The 15,928-nt window shown below is 42.2% G+C and overlaps 1 protein-coding gene across 1 annotated transcript in view; it reads right to left on the reverse strand.

Moving 5' to 3' along the window:
* Nucleotides 1-15,928, reverse strand: part of kn (EBF transcription factor knot) — a 287,569-nt gene that overhangs the window by 15,193 nt on the left and 256,448 nt on the right. The window contains exon 9 of the mRNA XM_071591777.1: nucleotides 89-243. Within this exon, the coding sequence (XP_071447878.1) occupies nucleotides 89-243 (155 nt within the window). The remainder of the gene's footprint in view (nucleotides 1-88; nucleotides 244-15,928) is intronic.

Raw genomic sequence — 15,928 nt, forward strand, 5'->3', positions numbered from 1 at the left:
CCGGAAGGCGATTCATTGATTACCACGTTACTTCCTTCCGGAGAGGGGGGGAGATTTGCCTTTGAAGACGGGGGGGGGGATATCTTACCTCGCTCCAAACCAGCATGGTCCCGAAGACGACTTGTAGACCGTCGAAGAAGTTGTCTCCTATGATGATGACGGTCGATCCTCCGGATGTCCACCCTTCGCTCGGACTGATCGCCTTGATGCACGGGGTGGCTACGGCAATGGGAGGGTACAACCCTACAGTTAGAGCGGAGGGCGGAAATGGGTGAGTCAGTGTGAGGAGGGGGTGAGTTGTCGTCGAGGGAGGATGAGGGACGAAGGGGGGAGGGGAGCGGGGGTGGGGATAGGAGTGAGGAGAGAAGCAGAAAAAAGCATACGAGGATCACTAAAAAGCAAAAGCAAAACGATCTACATCTACATATTGAGTGCACATAGGCAATGAAACACTAGGAAACTATGGCATGCAAAAAAAATCATAAGGCGAAAAGTGGCTTAAAACTGACTGAAGGAGCAAAAGGCAGGAGGGATGTGGGAAGCTGCTTAACACATAATTGTAATTTATACCAGGAGAAAATTTTCCAGCCCTTGTATCATTTCCACTATTCGTATCATTCGCCATGCACCTACATTTTAAGTACCTACATTTTGAGATGCAAAATCCGGACTGGAATACAAATGGCTTTGGAAAATTTATTTTTTCCTACTAATATTGATTTTTTCACCACACTCAGAAGGACAAAATGGTCCTTGTTAAATATTTTTGTGGAAATGGACAGGCCGCTTACTTATTCATTAAAATCAGGATACAATTTTCATGCAGTGAAAAGATAAATTATGTAAATTTCACAACATGTAAATGGCAATAAAGATGACCCTGCCCGAGGATTAATTTTAGAAACATGGATTACCATCAAAATGGTAGTTAGAGGTAAGGTAGAGACTTTTTACTCCGTCCAAGCAAAACAAAACCTGACACCGTACACTTAATTAAACTGCTTGTCAATTCCGAATGCTTTCTAAGTATCTTCCTTCAATCTGTTCAACGTGCGTATGCTTATCCTTCCCTTTTCTCACTTACGATCTCTCCTGTATCACACTCTTCAGAATTTCTTCGCTTATCAGAACACTCTGCATCCGCCTTTCCTTCCTTGTTTTTTTTCTCAACAAACCTCTCTCTTTTCTCACACCATGCCTAGTATTTCTTCGTTTGTTTTTCATTACGTCCACTTTACCTTTACCATCTTTATCGACACCCACATTTCAAAATCCTCCATTCAAAGCCTATCACCTTGTTTCAATGACCAATTTTTCCGTACCGCACTGTACATATCAAAGTTTACACTATTCTTTTCTTAAAATTTTTATTCAAGGTCTCTGTAATCAACTTCAGCAAACCTAAATGATTTTATGAATTCCCTACCGACTTTCATTCCTAATTTTAGATCTTCTAACCCTATTTACTATGCCTCTCAGGTGTATACCTTGAAAATCTTGGATAACAATAGGCGCCTCTGTCTTTACTCTGCTACCCTGATATCCATTTGCCATACTGAGCAGCGTAGTTTTAGGTAAGTACCAGTTGCATATTATTAGTCTATATCTCCCAATTCACTTTTATTAGCTGCACCCAATTTTGCTCGTCCTTTATAAACTCTCCACATCCCCGCACTACGTCCTCTAACGATTCTTATTTCGCCCTATTAGTTTATCGGCTCAGTTTTTTTATTTATTCATCATCAAAAATAGATAACAAAATAAGATTATTTATTTCCTTTTGTCTTTTTATTCGGAAGGGAACAGGAGTGAGAACTGCAAACTTTGAGGGAAATAATATCAGACTCCACCAGAAAAACCTGAAGAGTTGAAGATGGAGGGATAAGGGTCCAATGAACGCAAAATTTTGTCAGAACTACTTCAGAATTTTATATATATATATATATATATATATATATATATATATATATTTATATATATATATATTATATATATGTATTGAAGGTACCTCCTTCACAGCCTTTCACCGCTTATTGTAAATTAACGCCTCTCTTCCCAGATGAACTTAAATAAATGACTATTTTGTTGCAGCCTGGAATCCATTATACAGGGAGCGGTGAGAAGGTAAGAAGGGTGGAGAAGAGAGGGAACTAAGGGATGGGGCTAAAGAGGGAAGAAGGCAGCGAGGGGGAGGAGAGGAGTGAGACGGCGAGATCAGTGAAGCGAGGGAGCGGAGTTGTTAAGGGTGTGTGTGTGTGTGTGTGTGTGCAAGTGTGGCGGCGGACTTTTCGAGATGGGGGCCTCGGGAGTGGCGTGAGAGGCACGGGAATATCTCCCCTCTCTCTGCCCCTCCCCTCCCCCCTTTTCCCCCTCTCTCTCCTTCACGGAATGCTCTCCACCCACCCGCGCGATCTTTCCGAAGCGCAACCACCCTCCCATCCAGCCCCCTCACCCCCGCCGGCCAATCCCCCTCCCCCCAACGCCGATGTCGTCCCCTCGCCTTCCCCGACCCCCTCCAAGGCCCCCTCCGCGTCGTCCCCCCTTTCCTCCCCCCCACGTTTATTTCCCGCGTCGCCATCTTTCGGACAGTGGCCATCTTAGACTCCGGCACCGCCTTCTTCTTCGCCAGCAACCCCGGTCCCCTCTCAGTGCCCCGCACCCCCGCCCGCCCACTCCTATCTTGCGTGCTACGCCGGAATCGCGAGCAGCAGAGGCAGCCCGTCTCTTCCTTCCACGACCCTCCTTCGGGTCCTTCTCCGCTACCCTCCCCTTGACCCTCCCAACCATCTTTATCACACACCCTCCCCCCGACGCCACCCCCGCCCCATCCCCCGCTCTACTCTCGACCCCTACCTACATCGCTCTCTCCTCACCTCTTCCTCGGCCTTTCCGTTTCCTTTCCCCTCGTCTCTCTCCGTCCCAATTTACACTCATCTCCCCTTCCCCTCACCTACCACATTCACTCTCCTCTTTTGTCCACTCGAAACCGTCTAAGGCTCATTCCGTTCCTCACTCCCCCTCAACTCTTTGGCGAACGCTTTCTTCCTCAGCACTCGCAAGAAAACATACTGCTCACCCTAGCCCTCCTTTTTGCTTGCCATAGTCACGGGTGCACGCGTGAAGAAAGACTTTGGCTAATCATCTGCCAACTATCACTTGCACATGGCGATTCATTATTATGTAGGAAACGGTGGAGTTAAAGCTAAGGTGATCAACTAGCCATGGTCTAAGGAAATGCGAAAGATGCTGTGAGAGTAACTTTTAAAGGTGTCATCCGCTAAATGCACATTACAATGAAACAATTTGAGAGTAAAAATGGTAAAAAAATGTAGCTATAATTTCTTCCATGAAACGGAAATAATTTTCAGTACAATCAACGGTAACTACTTAAATTGTGGGCCAATTCGAATTAAAGATTCCATTTTACTCTGTTCCTTTTGACATCAAGCAGATGTTTCATATTGTATGGAAATTAAGAAAATTGCATTCATATTTCTGGACAAAAAATGTTTCGCCCTTGCCGCAAGGATATTATATACAGATGAATACAAAATGCATAAGAATTATATGAGGTATGTTTTACTAAGACCATCATCTGCCGGTCTCATCATCCATCTCATTACCTCAGATAATGCAAACGAAAAATTCAATGGGAAGTGACAAACATTGGTAATTAATCAGCGTGATCTCTTGAGTTTGGTGAGCGCACCTATGACGCAGCGCTATTAATTTCAGTTGCTCCTCCGGGTCTCTTGTTTTAATATCGTATATGTTTACATCCAATTAATTTTAAACCTTTCTTCTTTTTTCCTTAATTAAAACAATTTCTCATATAATTTCTGCTTTAATGGAATCCCATCAGTACATGAATAATAAAGTCATCTTTTAAATTTCGTAGGGCAATTATACTCGTATAAGCTTAAACAGCTTTTGTTTTTACTTCCACCCTCACCCAACTTTGCACATCTACCTCATTCATGCTCATAAACATCGGCATGAGGCCAAGAGATATAGAAAACTTTAAAAGATACACCATTTCCCTTTGATTTATGCAAGAGTTTGCCATCTTCATATCCTCTCCACTCTCTCCTGCACTTCATTCATCCCGACCGAGCCCTCATTCTTCCCCCAGTCAAAATGTCACCTGATGTACACGCCATGATTTTCTGTCCCTATTGCTCTCTTTTCACGCGGTTCCCGTGGCCCTTTGAACGTGTTTTTGCGGCCCCCTAAACCACCCACACTACCTTCATTTGTTTCCCCCCTTGACTCCCTCCCCTCCACCCAAACTCCTCCCCCAACCCCTCCCTCGTGTCTCTTATTTTCTTTAAGACCCTCTCCTCTCCCGCCGGCCAGCTCTACTATACTCACCACTCCGCCCCTTTTACGCTTCCTTCCTCCCTTTGCCCGTCCCCAACAACCTCTTCGCTTCTCAAACCCTTGGTATCCCCTCGGTCTTCTCCCCGGCTTAGTTTCCTTGGTAACCGTTGGCGTACGCAGAGGGGAGGAAGTGGGGGGAGTTGACTGTGGATGGGGGCGGGGGAAGGGGCGGAATTGAGATTGCTCGGGCTGAGGGAGCAGACGGGGTGGGAGGGAGGAAGGAGGAAACCGAGGCAGGGATAGGGTGGCGGGGTGAGAGGAGGGGAGAAAGGCTCAGGGAGAGACGGGGGGAGGGAAGTGCAGGGTGGTAGGGGGTGGGAGAGAGAGAGAGGGGGAGAGAGAGAAGGGTAGCTCTCGAGGAGGAGGCAAGAGAGGTTGAACATGAAATAACAAGGGTGCGGGATTCTTCGATACGTCAACGACGGGACGAGGGGGAAAATGGCGAAAACCCCATGGGATAGCACGAGTTTAAAAATGGGGGAATTTCCCAAAAAAACACGGGAAGGTGAGGGAGGGGGAGGGTGTGGACCGACGGCAAATCGAGCGCTTAATTCTCGCCGGCGTCAGATGTGTGGCGCGGAGTGAAACTTTTCAAAGGACGCCTCGAACCTTTACACTGTTGGGAACGGTGTACGTGAAGCGTGCGTGGGATTACATGGCATAATGGTCCGTATGATGGAGGAGTGTTTGGCTGTTGTTGCTGGACACTGGGTTAAGGGCTAAACTTTTATAAGTCATTCGTCACATGACAAAGCAACGTATTCGATCGGTAGTCCTACGATATATTGCATAAGACTTGCACTCGGGAAAAAAAACTTAAACCCTACCGTAACCTTTGACCGTAGTATCAGTTTACGCGAACACCAGGATTCACGATGTGTCTAAATTAACTTAAGTTTCTCGGCTTCGCATAAAAAAGCAATAACTAAGCTATCACCAAAACGTTTACTCAACTATATTTAAAAGTCCTCGATATCCATATTATTACTGCTTAATTTTGGACAAAAAGAATTATTTGGAAAAATATGAATTTCAGCATATATTAATAGCAAGTGGAGGTATCTGAAAATATGAAATCAAATCCTTTAAAAACAAAATCCGTGTAAATTCGTTAACACTTGTATCTATTGATAACCGCAATTAGACCCTCTAGTCGGAGGCTGAATTACAGGCACTATAAGCCTTAATCAAGAGTTACCCTGAAACTCAAAACTCTATTACTAAATTCATATTTTTAACGTATCCTCAAATATGGAAACTCATACGTTTTTTCGTCCAGCTTTGTAAATACAGGTTACTTGTTGAAACACAATTTTAAAAGATATTAGATAGTGAAGCCAAATAATAGCATTTGGGGTACACATTTATCGCAGAAACAAATAAAACGTGAGAGAAATATCGTCTCTATTAATGCAAATAACTATTTCAAAACTAAATGACTAATTAAAGACTTTTAGACGCTATTGAGCAGAAATCACACGAAATTAATACTATTAACACATGCCCAGAGAAATGATGCAGCTAATGACACCGGATGACATCATGAAAAACATTTTTGAAACTATTTCAGAAAACGTAACTGAAAGGGATGGTTCACAGTCTATCAAATTAGCCGTAAGATAGGATTGATTTATTAATTTAGAGCTCTATTCCTTTGATATTTACGATAATATGAATGATATAATGGGAAAAATATTCAATGGATACGTAATGACATCAAGAAAATCAATGTTAATTCTATAAATTATGTCATACAAATACTTTTCCTCCACTCTTGAAAATTCCTTAATATATCATCATATATGTATTTTTGGCTCCATAGAAGGTCCCAAATGACCATCACATCTCACTCTAGGGACCCCAAAACTGAATGCTATCTACGGCACTTATTTAGTCAAGTGCTACGCATGGAAAGCTATGGCCGAAAAAGAATGGAGAGAGCCAGTCAGACAGAGACGAGGGCGTATCATAATGGACGGAACAAGGAAAAAAATGAGAATGAGAGAAAAGGGAAGGAAGCATTATTGCGATATTTTAAGCCATTAAAACTCATTTTGCTCCCATTCAATTGAGTCGAGGAAAGTGGAGGGAGATAGAAGAAGGAGAAAGAAGAGAAAGTAAGAAGGAGGAGAAAGAAGAGGGAGACAGAAAAGGAACATAGAAGAGGGAGAAAAAAGAGGGAGGAGGAAGAGGGAGAAAGAGAAGGAAGACAGAAGCAGGAGATAGAAGAAGGAAATAGAAGCAGATGAAAGAAGAAGGAGAGAGAAGAGTACAAAAATCAGGGTGGAAGAGGAAAGACTGAAATAACGAACAGGAAGAGGTGATGGAGCCAGAGATGGGAGTGAGTCGGGGAAGGAAAGCGAAGAAGGCCGCGAGAGTATGAAGAGTAAGAGGTGGGAGGGACGGGAACCAAAAGGAACTGCGAAAGAGACTGCACACGCACATACATGTACACACATACACACCCGCGTGGATGGAGGAGATGGGGAGGGTGGGGGTGGAGGGTCAACACAAAAAAAAAGGATTTCCTCCCTTCTCATCCACTTCGTCCGGGGAAGATTCTTTTCCAGGGTCATCTCTGAGGGGGAGAGAGAGGAGGGTGGCTGGAGGAGGAAATGGGAGGGACAGTTCCGACCGGAAGGAGAGGGAGGGAGAGAGAGAGAGACGGTGTCCGTTCGGCGAAAGAAGGGATGGGGTACCGAAGGAAAGAGTGGGTGGGGGTTGAGGATAAGACGCCGAGCTTTCGGAGAAGGGACGGAGGAGCGGGTGGAGGAGAGGGAGAGGCGGAGGGGCACAAAGAGGGTGGGGGCAGTGGTGGAGGGGGAGGAGGTCCGTTGGTTGGGTTTTTCCCGTGGGTCGATAAGGGATGTCCCCAAAAGGGCCATTTTCAGACGTGGTGTGGGAGAGGAGGTGGGAGGAGGGGGGGGGCGGGGGAACATTTTTTTATTCGTTTGGCGATGGGAGGAAGTATGGCCGGGTTCCTCCTTTAACCCCCTCCCTCCCTTCCCCGCAGAGCAGAGTGTTGAAGAGGTAAGGGTTGTGAGGGAAGGGATGGAGGGCGGGGGAGCGAGCTTGGAAGGGAAGTTGGTGGGGAATGCGGAGAGGTCGAGGGGGTTTGTAACCAGGGTTCGGCGATGAGGTAGGATGACGGCGGGCGGATGTGCCTTATGGGTTCCGATGTATGGCCGCAATCTCTCAATCGAGGCCAACGGATACAAATCTCCCGATGAGAAATGCGAAAACTTTTAGAAGTGAGGTTTGAGTAATGGTAAAATCCAGTGAAAATCAAAGAAGAGGTGTTATTTCCCCTTATCTTGGCTACATTTACAATAAACTGATCATTTTGAGATACTTCAAATAAGTAAGAAATTAGAAAAAATCTGCTGAGTAAGGAAAAAAATGGTATAATGAGAAAATAAGATTATTAAATTATCAAATGGACTACATTGGGATTCCTTGCGGTTCCAAAAAGAAGAGGTAAGGCTATTTAACTTTTATTTCATGACGACGACCTTCTTATGTTCCTCGACGACAATAAACTCAAGATTTATAAGACGCCAGAATTAATGTGATATGGTATCAAGTTTGACATGTTGAATTATTTTCATAATAAAAAAGCATCTTGATAATAGCAATTGTTGTACAAAAACTGTCGAACGGAAGTTTTTATCTATTAAAAACACTTAAAAAATAAATTAACAAATTTCTGAATTAATATAATTAAACGCTCCAAGCCATTCTTTTGTATGTCTTCATATTGCATTGTTGGACATAATGTATATGAAACAAATACAAGGTTGTATTTTAGTAAGCGACACTATTTTAAGGGATGGACATAAGAAACTAAGACCCAGTGGTTACTGGAATTGAGACTGAAGTTTGTTTAATCGGTTACTTATGGATGGACGCTGGAACCACCACATTTGAAAATCTGTCTTTGGATACGAGACTAATAAACAATCTCATGGAAATTATTTTGATTAATTTATTTTTGAGACGCGTCACTCAAAATATATGGGGCATCACGCAGTTTTTTTAGCATTTATGGCAACTTTAAATTACCCCAAAAATAAAATCTGAGACGTAATCCTTAGCATCCGATAATTTATAGAAACTAGGGCATGCGTTGAGAGTTTAGAGGTGACTTCCTAGGATGAAAATATCCCGAACAATTTACTGTCCGACCATATGACAAATATCGTACGCATTTCTGTATTTTAAAAACTAAAGTGAATAGAGTAAATTTCGTTGAAAGCGGATTCGCAAAGGGTATTTTTCTGAAGTTAGAATCACAATCATATTCTCGGCCATTTACGGTAGGGAAATGATAGCCATAGGATAACTAACTTAAGGTTTGTTTTGGCCTTCAAAGAGCACAGCGTTTCGCCAGCTAGCATTCAGAATGTAATTATTTTACTTCCAAGAAAACCTTTTATTTTATGGTGAACCCATTTTGGGAAATTTCCAGTGAATCGGAAGCCTAAAAGTAGGTAACCAAAGCTGTTCTCTGAGTGTCGAAAAACTCCGTGAGAAGTATTCTGAATATAAAATCCAATGAATTCAAATGAAAAATTGAAGATCTAACAGAGTTCACAATCCAAATATTCCCTCAGCACCAATAACTTTATGCAATAGGAGTTTTATGAGTTACATAAAGGTTTGGATTACTTTCCCTAAGTACGTATAGCCCCAACATACCTAGAAAGAAAGGTTAAAAATACTGGCTGACTACGCACATTTATCGGAGCCACAAAGTTGGCAGTTTAGACAAATACTGCCTGGTAACATACTTTGCTAAACCTGAATGCATGACAAAATGTATATAATTCTCTTTAATATGAATAAAATGAGAAAGACCTCCTTGAAGGTTACCCATTGACTTACACCTCAGACCGTTTTATTTTATGAAGCAAATTCACCTGGTACCCATTATTTTTCTATCGGGATCAGTATCAATTGCAAATATGTGCAAAATATGTAGCACTTAATATTGATTCCTGATTAATTAGAACAAATAATAAGTAATTTTCTGCTTCTGCACAATAATTTAGAGAGAAAGTTATATTCTTTACTCAATATTAATAAGAAATTGGACTTCTGTAAATTAAAATGCAATGCAAATCACCATTTTCTGTCTTAACGTAATAGAAGTAAATCGCGAGGAGTGATCTCTATTGATTTTCACCAAGAATCGATTTGACAATTAATTATTATACCATACGCACTCGAAAATATCTTCCTAACATGAGTACGATGCGTATAGTACTGCCAAACTTCATTTTCCGTTTTTGCAAGTGTGTGTGTGTGAGATACACACACACACACACACACACACACACAGGAGAGGAACTGGAGAAAAGCAGAAAGGGAAGAGATTAAAAGAACTTTGAATTTAGTTAGTAGTTTGAGGGGAGGGTGGTGGGAAAAAGAGGGCAAGAGGTAGGGGAAGTGTAGCTCTGGAGGAGAGGGGAGCGAAGAGTTGGAGGGTGAGGGGGTGGCGGAGGGGAGGTAGCCATTCGCACGTCTCGCCGCTCCCGCAAACGGCTCCTTGTTCGCAGTTTTAAAACTCGGCGAAGTGCGTGTGAGGCGATTTTACGGTCCGAGGGAAATGGGATCTATTACTTGGAAAAGCAATCGAATTCAGCCAACGGATAATGTAGGGGGGATTAGAAATCGCTCCGAAGCTTGGAATAATTATCGTTTGACTCACCGTTTGCAACGTTATATCGCCCTGATGTTCCGTTGCCGTATTGACGTTTTAATTGAAAGGGACGGCGTCAAAGCTTACCACACGAAAAAATAAGCTTCTTCCATTCTTGTGGGAAGTAGTCTAAGTTTGCCCGACCACGTTATGGTTACCTTAGAAGAATCTCACGCCCCCAAGATGGATCGTTATCCGATTGGAGTCTGAATGCCTCCTGTTTTCCTTCGGATTTGATTAAGTTTCGGATGCATGACATGGATTATATGCTTCAGTAAAATTAAAAATTTTCAAATATTTATATCGATCAAGGGATAAACAGTTTCACCATTTAAGATTCGCTAAACGTCGGTGAGCAAGAAAAGCCCAAAACTTCAGGGAAGGATTAGTTAGGGTTAAGATCTTTTAAAAAATATTGCCCATGGCAGCCTCACATTAGGGCTAATGCATGTAGCTAAATTCCGTTGGTCCGGTCAATTCCTTTTTCAATGCTCATGTAAGTCCTCAGCACTGAGTATATCACTGCAATTCTAAAGGACACTGATTTGGCAAATAAACTTTTTTATTCATGCAAAATAGATTGGATATATAGAATATATGAATCTTCCATATTTCTAATAGATAGAACAGGTTAATTTTCAGCGCTAAGTACAGTTGTACTCCGAATATGCATTAATCGTAGAATATTGTATTACACGACAATTATTATTAAGAGAGACGATAGCAGACTCATTATGAAACCTAATATGTCGACGATAAATCAAATCGCGATGGGCCCAGGAAAGTTTCTGCTTCGATTCATGCTAATAGCATGCTCCATGTTCCTTAAATGTTCTTAGTTTCGCTAGATGAACTCCACAAATAAGGTAGTTTCTAAGTAGATCACTTCTGCGGTAAGTTTCTCTAGACGAAAATTCAAATGATCGTTCAGCTGGTCGGGGAAATAATGTTTTGTAACCCTTGGAAGCTTGTGAGACAAGACATTTTAACGTCATGTCAGACTTATTTAACATAACCACCATCAGTTAACGAAGAGATATATGGTTCACCGATTCTTTCCAAATTATGCCACATTCTCCTTACACGTCCTCATACAGAATATTCCATTGCATGTCATTTCAACTCCATCTACTATTTTCCTTTCATCCTCTTCTGATGTTAGCCATCAACACAATTTAAATCCTTAACACGCCTACAATGAGGTTAATCCTTTAAATGGTTTCTTATGGAATTTTTGATTCTTCAGATTTTGGATATTCCATTCATTTTACCTGCATAATTATTCATCAGTTTCGCATTTCAACGACTCTAAAATCTATTTTCTATATTTAAATCGGCTTATATCAAATAAGCATAAAATAATACAGCTCGTTTATTCCACAAAATAGTTTTACTTACTTAAATTTTCCATCCACCAACCCAGTTCCGACTTTGAAAAGGTCGAAAGAAAATATATCTACAGAAATGTTTGCCACTAATGCGCATATATTTTATAGACATCATGCCACAAGGGAATATCGATGAATCAAAATCAAAAAATAGTTTCCGCTTCACTCAAAACTGAAACTAGTTCAGCAAGACATAAGAAGAATAAAAAAAGCATTTAATTGGGAGAAGAGGAAGTGTTCTGTGTTGAACTTGTTTCAATTAATCATTTGGATGTGTAATTTGAAGTTCTTTGAAAATTCTATTGAAACTATAGAAATAGCCTGGTTAGAAATGCATTTGAAATGTTATAATTTTAAAGTTTAATATGGTGTTTAAACATCTTTTTTTTTCTTTAAAATTTATGATTGGAGAATGAAATATTGGGAAAAATTACAAGACAGAAGTTGGAAATAGCTATAGCAATTAGTATTCCCACTTAATTCATCCCATACTATTAAAAAACTAAATAAATATAAACTGTAATTCGAGAAACGATCGTGCCCGCGGTTGGATTCTAATCCAGTTCCTTCGGGTAAGGTGACCGCTGATTATCTGAATCGGCCAGGCGTTTTAATGATGATACGGCATGTATTAAATTGAGCTCGTTAAATCATAATTGAATGAATTGAACATTTCTATCACATAATCGCCTCCAGCCACATTATTTTTCTACACAAGCGGCTGCAACATCTAAAGTTTCAAACTGAATTTGGCTCAGTAAAACTTTAAAAGCATTAAAAATCCACCAGAACTTGTAACTATGAAACATATAATGCATTTCCACGACGGTGTCATTCGCTTCACTTTAATTCAGACTTGAAGACTCCGTATAAAATTCCAGTCACAAAGAAAACCAGTTATAATCCCTTATATCCATGGGAATTGAGCGTAGGTCGTAATAATTACTATAAAATTATTTTTGCCTAAATGATTTTCATCACTTTTAATATGATAAACCGCGTTGGACGGAATATAGTATTTCCCTCATAAACTTCACCAACTAATTACAAACGTTCTGTGGCATAAATTTAAGGGGGGAAAATTGATATTTTTTTTCTTTTTGAAGAATATAAGAGCAAATTATGGAAATCGCATGTAGTGGGGTAGTTATGATCTAAGTGGTACTTTAGTTTTGTCTCCGCATTCATTGAAAAGGAGACACGGATCTCATTTTGTGCAATTACAAAGCCTTAGTAGTGGCGTGAGCAACAAGTAGCTTGTCTACGTAGCAGCTAAACGCTTTCATTAGCATCTCCATTACCAACTGTGAGTGAACTGGGGCTGATAGTGATCACCTCTGATGACCAACAAATGGAATAAGCGTGATCGTGTGATAAGATACTAATAAACGTAACAAGAAATGAAAAGTAAGGGATTCCTAAGCACCAATGAAAGTTCGAAAACATCTGCCAAGTGCGATGCATATTCTTCAGGGAAAGAGCAGATTTTTACTCATTATCCATTACTATATGGCTCGTGAACCAGAATATCAGCATCGCCGTCTGCTCTAAAGAGGCGATGGTACGTTATAAACTTATGATTGTAAATTCTATGAGGACTTGAAACAGAACAAATTGAAAAGAAACTACACGGCAGAATTAGATCCTTGATGTATTTCCGACACTCCACTAGACGAAAATCAATCAAAACGCCGCAACGCACATGGCTATGGATTACGACCGAAGTGAATCGAGCCGCGAAATAAATCACCATCCGAAAAGGTACCTAGTCATCTCCTCTTAAAGGACACAAGCAAAACACTTTGGGCCGACGCGACCCGACCGACGACCTCGCGGCACCGAATTTCCGCGCGGTTCGCGCATTCTCGCAAAGGGGAACTCTTTCGAGAAGGATGGCTGCATCGACGTCGATCGGAGGCCTCCCCTCAAAAAAGCCAAAAACAATGGGCAGCCGGCCTTGTCTCCCCATTTCGGGTGCTCGTGGATGCACTATGCCTTCACCGTGCACACGACGCAGCGACACTCGACCATCTGAAAGCGGGAGGGACGCCCCCCGCTCTCCTCACGGCCCCGCGGGTGGTTAGGCGGCGGAGGGGACGCCGGGGGAGGCGGTCGGTAGGAGGCAGGGGGTGGAGGGAGGTGCGGGGGGTGCGAGAGGAAGCGAAGGGAGGCGCGCGCATCCTTCGCACCTCCAAGTGGCGCCCCCCCCCCCTCCCCGAAGGCGCACGCGCACCCCATCGATCGCCCGCGGCGGCGACGACCGTGTGGAGATGGCGAGGGGATGGAAGGAGAGGGAGAGAGATAGAAGGGGAGAGAGAGAGAGAGAGAAAGGTGGGGAACGGAATGAGGAGAGGGAGCGAGGGAGGTGGAGGAGAGGCGGAAAAGAGAAGCAGAGGGAGAGGGAGGAAGAAAGAGAGAGAGAAAGAGAGGATGGGGAGGGAAGGTAAGTCAAGGTGGTGGAGGGGCTTCCTGGAAATGTACGCAGTGGCTTGCTCTTTCCACTCCTCTTTCTCCCTCTTCCTTTCCTCCCTTACTCCCTTCCCACCATTCCATTCTCATACGACCCCTCTCCTCATCCCACTCCTTGCTTTCGCTACCTTCGCATATTCAGGCCTGAACGTTTTATACACGCCACGACTGCCCTTTCCTTTCGGGCGGGATTCCTTATTGGCTCTTTTCATACGGTTATTGCGAGACTATGGAGACTCGGAGACGAGTGAAGATGATATGCCGGGATCAGGGCCTGCGTCGAGAGTAAACTGGCGAGAGAGAGAGAGAGAAAAAGAGATGTCCGCATTCTTCCGTCTTTAAATTCAGACCTCCTAAGATTTCCTCATTCCGTCTCCATCCCACCTCCCGTATTCGCCATTTTTATTTCCCCAAACTACGGTTAAACTCAATCAGTTCTCTAGACGGTGCTTTTTATTCATTAGTTTAGACATGATTTATCAACTTTCTCCCTCGGTTTCCCTCAATGATACGAGTATCAGGATACGCATTTAAACAAAGGAAAGGGCAAAAATTAAGAAATGTTCTCTAAAACGGAATTTAAAGACTTGATGAAACTGTCAGCATAATGATTTTCCGATGGGTCTCCTATGTAAGAAATTGACATTACAGCGCCGTAAAAATTATCCAAGCAATCCATCTTTAACAAGATTTCGTTTAGAAACAGCAATTAAGGTCAGGGAACACGCAGTAAAACCCTTGGATATGAAAATGCAATGACAAAGTTGCTGTTATGAATTATTATCGGTGCGAACAGCTTCAGAGAAAATGTTTACAATTTAGTCTGAAAAAAGTTCTGAAATAACCCATTATCTCCTTGCCTTGATTTATTTAAAAGAAACATGTGCTTATTTGAATGGAAACTGTATGCTTAAATCTAAATACGAGTAATTAAATTATCGTGAAGTATAATTCCAAGGACATTCTTCGGTTCAATTCTTAGATTCAGCCTACACCTACATATATCCCACTCATAAAACAATTATAATTTGTCAGTCCTGTACGTACGTCATATTTAAAGCACTTGATGTGGTGGAGCTAGCTATGAGCTCCATGATAGTATGTTTCAGGCTCTTTCCGATGTAAACGCGTCATTTCATTAGTCATCATGGGTTCATCTTCTACAATTTTCTTTGTCATAGATAACAGCACATAATTGCGGACGTCTACTAGGTACTTGCAGGGATATACAGTGAATACGAAGAAGAGAAGCTAAAATATGAATTTAACTGTGTCCAAGAAGGACTGAATCCCAAAACTGAAATTCCTAAATAGAGAGCTGAGCTAATTAAAATTATATTTAAAGCTAATTTTAGCTTTTGTGGGTGCAACTTTAAACCTTCTAGCGATCATGCACTAATCTTTATGTTAAAAAGATCACGTTTTGATTTAAATAAATATTCAATTATTTTAAACTGCTATCGTTTTCATGTTAAACTCTTACTGTGTCAGTTTTGTGAGGCATGAAAAATTTTATGGTTGTTAGCTTCAACCCCTATTTCTCTCCGACAGCGTGCATCGTATTGCCTTACTCCGATACCCCCATCGCCGGCGCACGTAGCCTCATCCCACTCAGCCCGTCGTTTCTCCCCTCAACCCACCCTCTCCCCTCGTTCCGCATGCAGATAGTTTTCGAGGATCGCTTTGCACGTGGCTGAAGACTTAATAGGGCATCCCCTCGGACGACTCCCCACGTGCCCCACGGCCCACATCACGGAGCTATTACTACGGCGAAATGAAGTTCGGCCATCTCGCTTGAGTGATGCAAGGCGGAGTAATATAGTTTAATATCTTCAGTTAGCCAGACCTTTGCCCCCGGAACTATAGCCGCACCTAAAATTTGGAATACGTGCAGGACCATGAAAGCGTGTTTCCCCATGTTCGCTTGGTTCAAGCTGTACCTAAGTTACCCACTGCCAATTTAGCTATTCCTTCGTCATTGGTTTTAACT

Source organism: Hetaerina americana, unplaced genomic scaffold (assembly GCF_022747635.1).
Source record: "Hetaerina americana unplaced genomic scaffold, ioHetAmer1.1.p SCAF_5, whole genome shotgun sequence".
NCBI lineage: Eukaryota > Metazoa > Arthropoda > Insecta > Odonata > Calopterygidae > Hetaerina > Hetaerina americana.